Source organism: Sinocyclocheilus grahami, unplaced genomic scaffold, assembly GCF_001515645.1.
Source record: "Sinocyclocheilus grahami isolate Dianchi unplaced genomic scaffold, SAMN03320097.WGS_v1.1 scaffold519.1, whole genome shotgun sequence".
NCBI lineage: Eukaryota > Metazoa > Chordata > Actinopteri > Cypriniformes > Cyprinidae > Sinocyclocheilus > Sinocyclocheilus grahami.
The window spans coordinates 285180-291179 of record NW_015505698.1 but is presented as its reverse complement, the minus strand read 5'-3'; the positions used below and the strand labels follow the sequence as shown (position 1 = coordinate 291179).

At 36.0% G+C, this 6000-nt stretch overlaps 1 protein-coding gene across 2 annotated transcripts in view; it reads right to left on the bottom strand.

The window, feature by feature from the left end:
• Positions 1–6000, bottom strand: part of rngtt (RNA guanylyltransferase and 5'-phosphatase) — a 132771-nt gene that overhangs the window by 21140 nt on the left and 105631 nt on the right. Inside the window, exons 13-14 of one of the 2 annotated variants that reach the window (XM_016237587.1) lie at positions 1508–1529; positions 672–750 (exon numbers count right to left, since the gene is read on the bottom strand). In XM_016237587.1, the coding sequence (XP_016093073.1) occupies positions 672–750; positions 1508–1529 (101 nt within the window). Of the gene's footprint in view, positions 1–671; positions 751–1428; positions 1530–6000 lie in introns of both variants that reach the window. The other variant, XM_016237588.1, reaches the window with a different exon arrangement.

Sequence of the window (6000 nt, the reverse complement as noted above, 5' to 3'; positions counted from 1 at the left end):
GTTTTAAAGGGACAGCAGCCTAATTTAGTTGCTATTGTCCGAGTCATTGATGTTAATCAAGCAACAACAGAAAGACAGAAAATCACGCACTGCTCTTGACTGAAAAACTTTAGTAGCCCTAAAGATTAATCTAAATTTATTTATAGAAATAAATATGTTTGCTTGAAAGAATGAAGAATATGGTAAACAAGTTGCTATGAAGAATGCATAATCAGCCGATATAACCATTGGTATTTCATTAAAAAGAAGACCATGTATTTGTTCTTTATGAGAAGCGGTTTTATTTAATTTTAACATAAAGGCATGTTGTGTGTCACTGCAGTTAAATCATGATAAAACCTTAATATCAAACCTATATAATGAGTTTGGAAATTTGAGAGAAATGCTTAATAAATGCACTGTAACTAAACCCATTAGACTTTAGCCGACTACATTTACTGTAGATTTAGTCGGATGATATTTAGTCGACTAAAACTAAAAAAATGACTAAAATATGACAAAAACTAAATGTAATTTTAGTCAAAAGACTATGACTAAAACTAAATAAAAATGTGCTGTCAGCATTAACACTGGTCTCCGTGTGAGTTGTGGGAAGTTTGTACGGATGCGTTCTGATGTTTAGCATTGATTTGAGCGTAGTGAATGCAGTTGCCATGGCGACGATGACTCACCCCTCCCCGCCGACTTTGGTGATCTTGAGTCTGAAATCGACCGAGTTGTGGCTGGGCGGCTTCCACTTCAGAATGTCATGTTTTAAAGGGACAGCAGCCTAATTTAGTTGCTATTGTCCGAGTCATTGATGTTAATCAAGCAACAACAGAAAGACAGAAAATCACGCACTGCTCTTGACTGAAAAACTTTAGTAGCCCTAAAGATTAATCTAAATTTATTTATAGAAATAAATATGTTTGCTTGAAAGAATGAAGAATATGGTAAACAAGTTGCTATGAAGAATGCATAATCAGCCGATATAACCATTGGTATTTCATTAAAAAGAAGACCATGTATTTGTTCTTTATGAGAAGCGGTTTTATTTAATTTTAACATAAAGGCATGTTGTGTGTCACTGCAGTTAAATCATGATAAAACCTTAATATCAAACCTATATAATGAGTTTGGAAATTTGAGAGAAATGCTTAATAAATGCACTGTAACTAAACCCATTAGACTTTAGCCGACTACATTTACTGTAGATTTAGTCGGATGATATTTAGTCGACTAAAACAAAAAAAAATTCAGATGACTAAAATATGACAAAAACTAAATGTAATTTTAGTCAAAAGACTATGACTAAAACTAAATCAAAATGTGCTGTCAGCATTAACACTGGTCTCCGTGTGAGTTGTGGGAAGTTTGTACGGATGCGTTCTGATGTTTAGCATTGATTTGAGCGTAGTGAATGCAGTTGCCATGGCGACGATGACTCACCCCTCCCCGCCGACTTTGGTGATCTTGAGTCTGAAATCGACCGAGTTGTGGCTGGGCGGCTTCCACTTCAGAATGTCATCACATCTGCCCGGCTTATATTTCTACAGGGACGCCAAAAACACAGAGACAAATCACTTTATGACACAATGCAGGAGAAAAATAATATACTCCTTTATTAGCTATAAAGAAAAAATGAATGCTACATATTATCAACAGTAACGCATCACCAATTTGTAGGGTGCCCTAAAAAACAATGAGACCCAAAAGAGTGACTTCATGCATCAGCATTTATACCGTATCTTGGCGAAATTGTCTCTATTCCCAAACCTACTGAGTTGCCTATGTACTGTCTTAACCCTACTGGATCATCCTTAACCTGATCAAAACTGATGAAAATCCTGTTGCACACAATATACTACATGCCTTCTGTCATCCGATTGATAGTTATACTTTAAAGATCTTAATGAAGCATCTTGTGTTTACTTGATAATCCATGCATCATTTTTAGAAACATGATTTTATTTGTTCATCATCTCAATCATCTCAGTGCCATTGTTTTGCATTGCATACATATATACGTTTTTCCTCTTCATAAAACTGAGGTGTTTTTCTTCTGAGTATGAGCTCCATATTCTCACTAAATCACACTATATAAGCCATGAAAGCCTGATGTATCAAATATGATACATAACAATAAAGAAAAGAAAAAAAAACAACTTTTTAAAAAATCTTTTGTCGACACACCTACAGAGGCGTGCATACGCGACGTGATGAAGTCTGGTTAGGCCAACACTGGCTTTAGTGTGAGTGCGCATTTATAGTGCGCTCTTTCACTGCATGATTCAGTCTATTAATATGCATTAACAATGATCACATAATTCAAAATAAGGGGGCAGAAAATTTATACATTTATATCAATTCATATAGTTAATCATTATCACACGACGAGTGCCGTTTTTTATTTTAAAAAAATCAGCATGGTTACAAATGTGATATTGATTTTATACAACAGTTCAATAAACAGTAAGTTAATATCAAGAGACTTACGTTTTAGACACCTATTGGCTGTTTTTGTGCTATTTATGCGCTATTTCACCAACAAAAAACATTCCAAACACAGCACTGTTTTGTGTCTCTGAGCAACATGACGGTGTTTCGTTCCTGAATGAATCAACCGTTTAAATGATTCGGTTCGGTGGCAATGACTCACTTAACAGTGACTTGTTGCCACCTACTGGCGGTTTTAATTTCACATTTAAAGTATCTTTTCATTTTTTGAATAATTTCAAATATCAGTATTCGACATTTTATGTTTAAAATATCAAAACATTACTTATGCATTTGTAACTGCAGGCTACGGTAGTCCTTAAGGTATCAGCACAATAACACACTCAGCAAAATATCGTCTAATTATCTTTATCGATAAAATTCCAGAAAATATTGAGATATTATTTTTTGTCAATAGGGCACAACCCTAGTACTGACACAATATGATTTGCAACGGTCGCTTTGTCACGCCCAGTGTAGACGGCCTCAGACTGTTGGTTTATTTCTGTCTTTTTTTTTTTGGCTAGTAGAAGGGCCGGTAGGCCGGTAACTTAAAAATCTAGTAGCCAAATTGGCTGGTGAGTGAAAAAGTTAATTTCAATCCCTGTATATATATATATATATATATATATATATATACATACACATTTCGTATGACAGGTGTAAGGCATCAGAGGAGTGTTCACCTACGAGTGTTCACTTACGAATTCTACTGTAGTAAGTAAAAATGAAGATATTTTTACAGAAATCTGAGAGATTTCTGTCCCTCTACGCCTCGAGTTCATTTGAAACAACATGAGGATTGGTAACTGATGACAGAATTTACATTTTTGGCTGAACTATGCCTTTAAGATGCAGTCTATGTAGGCAGCTCTCTAGGTTTTGGAACAGAGCCATAGAATTGCTGATGGAAATATATGTTATGGTGAGCAATGTAGTCCTGTCTTCAATATTTGTCCTTTTCACTGTTCCACTACAATATTTTCCGTTCATCTTTCTAGATTTTAGTCATTTGGTGTAAACCTGGTGAGCTACCACAAGTGGTTTCGCGCATCTAGACCAATCAGCAAACATTTGTCTGTGATGTAAACGAGATGTAAAGCAGTTAAAGTATGGAGGTCTGATCACAGTAAAGCAGCAGTTCTGTCATGAGCGCGTACTCAACAAATTAACAGTGCCAACACTGTAGTTTGACTCTTATTCTTATGAGCCACTACTTTCAATGAACTGCTCAAAATGACTCTATAGTTGTACGTTTGAATCAGTCGACTGTTTAGCAGAGCCCTGCAACGAAAACTGAATTCTGTCGTTATTAGCTACATACTATACATTTAAAGCACTAAATATTTCATTTTCTCTACAAGCTGTTTTGTGAAATAACTGTCCTCCAACTACTCAATAATCCCTTACATTCTGTCATTATAATCCTCTTTGAGAATAAATTTGTAACAGTTGTTATTAAACTTAGATAAATAGCTCTTCCATACACAAAGACCGGTCATCAGGATTGTTTTGGCTTTAACACAACTTCCAGCACTCATTTGCATTAACGAATACATTTACATTTGAATTACAGTCATTCATTTATAGCAGACGCTTCTATCCAAAGCTACTTACAAGTGAGGTTGTAAGGATGCAACAAGATTTTACTTTTTTTTTAAAATCCAGGTGTTTGTTCAACTCATCTAAGAATACTTAAAACAATAACAACAATAATACATTTTTTGTGTGACCTAAATTAGTTAGAAATTAATTTAGATTAATTAGAAAATGAGGGAATACAGCACATTCTGGAATCTGGACTTAGTAAGCTTATTATAACGTAAGCTTATTATAAGAACTGTAAAAGAAAAGAAAAGAAAAAGAAAAACAAGTTAAATAAAAAGAGATCAAACAAAACAATGTCCTTCACAACACTGATATGTGGCATGTGACCATGAGGACATTCATTATTCATTCATGTCAACATTCTGGATGCGATGAATCAAATCTGGAGAAACCAAAGTGTGGGAAGACAAAAATGAGGCAACGTAACAGACGCGTTGCCAGGAAACAGGATTTAAGCCAGCAGGACCGTTACATGGTGGGACGTTGTACCTCTAAAAGGCTCAGTGTAAGATTGGGGATGAAAGTACGGTTGTTATGGGTCAGAGTATCCAAACAACCCTCTCACTTTCCACCGTATTGGTCTCTGCAATAATCAAAGCTGTTTACCAGCGGCAACACTAATGATGAGGAGAGGATACAAACACTAGTGCGTAGTAACTGTAAGAGCATCATCTCAGGAGAACCAGCAACTTCTCACAAGAACAGCAACTTATTGAATATTACATTCTAAATGGCCTGAAAACAACTTCATTCTGATACTGAAAGCTGAATTGTTGATACAAAATTCAAGACCTTATAATATATATAAAATATAGTCTGTTCAGCAAATTTTCATTTGAAATTAAGGCTACGTCCACACGAAGCCAGAGCTTTCCCTATCCGATCTTTTTTTCCCCCTCGTCTCAAGAAATACCTGCGTCCACACGAAACCATGAAACCGACACAAAACGATGTAGTATACATGCCAGACCAGTATGTGGCGCTGTAATTCTGCCACAGAGATACACTAAAAATATACGCATATACGCGTATACAAACAAACAAGGAACAATACATATATTAATCTGTGTCAATGTTAGTTAACAAAAAGACAATCGTTCAGTGTTTGTTCATGTTTTGGTTGCGGTTACGTGACGTAGCGGTGTCTGACTAGCGGCGAGACGTGGGCTGATGACGTCATCGTTTCAGAAAATATACGGATTCGCTGTCCACACGAAAACGCAAGGGCGTCATTTTCAGATTGATCCACTCTGGGACCCGGTTTAAAAAAATATGTTTCACTCTCCCAAAATGCCGGATTTGTCTGGACGAAACGCCTATATGATACAAAATTTATGCGTATACAGCTAAACGCGTCTCCGTGTGGACGGGGCTTAAAATTCACTAAAGGCACTTTATAGTATATGTCTGAAATTTTGAACATTTCACCCTCAGGCCATCCCAGATATAGATGACCTTGTTTCTTTATTGGAACAAAATTAGAGAGAAATGTATCAATCCATCTCTTGTTCACCAGTGGATCCTCTGCAGTGAATGGGTGCCATCAGAATGAGAGTTCAAACAGCTGATAAAAACATCACAATAATCCACAAGGTATCCATATGACTCTAGTCCATCATTAATGTCTTATAAAGAGAAAAGTTGCACGTTTGTAATAAACTAAAGTGACTTCAAACAATTGCTTCCAGTTCAAATACGAGTCCATAAATCCATAATAACACTTGATGTTCTCTCGTCTGAATTGGGGAGAAATATGCAGATCAAGCATTGTTTACAAACCCAATTTTAATGAGAGAGGCAACAGGGGACGGACTTTTGGGAGGGAGTGTTATTATGGATTATGGACTCAAGATGTGATGGTTTAAATTTGAATTTTGTTTCACGTAACTTTTGGCTTCACAAGAAGTTAATTGATGG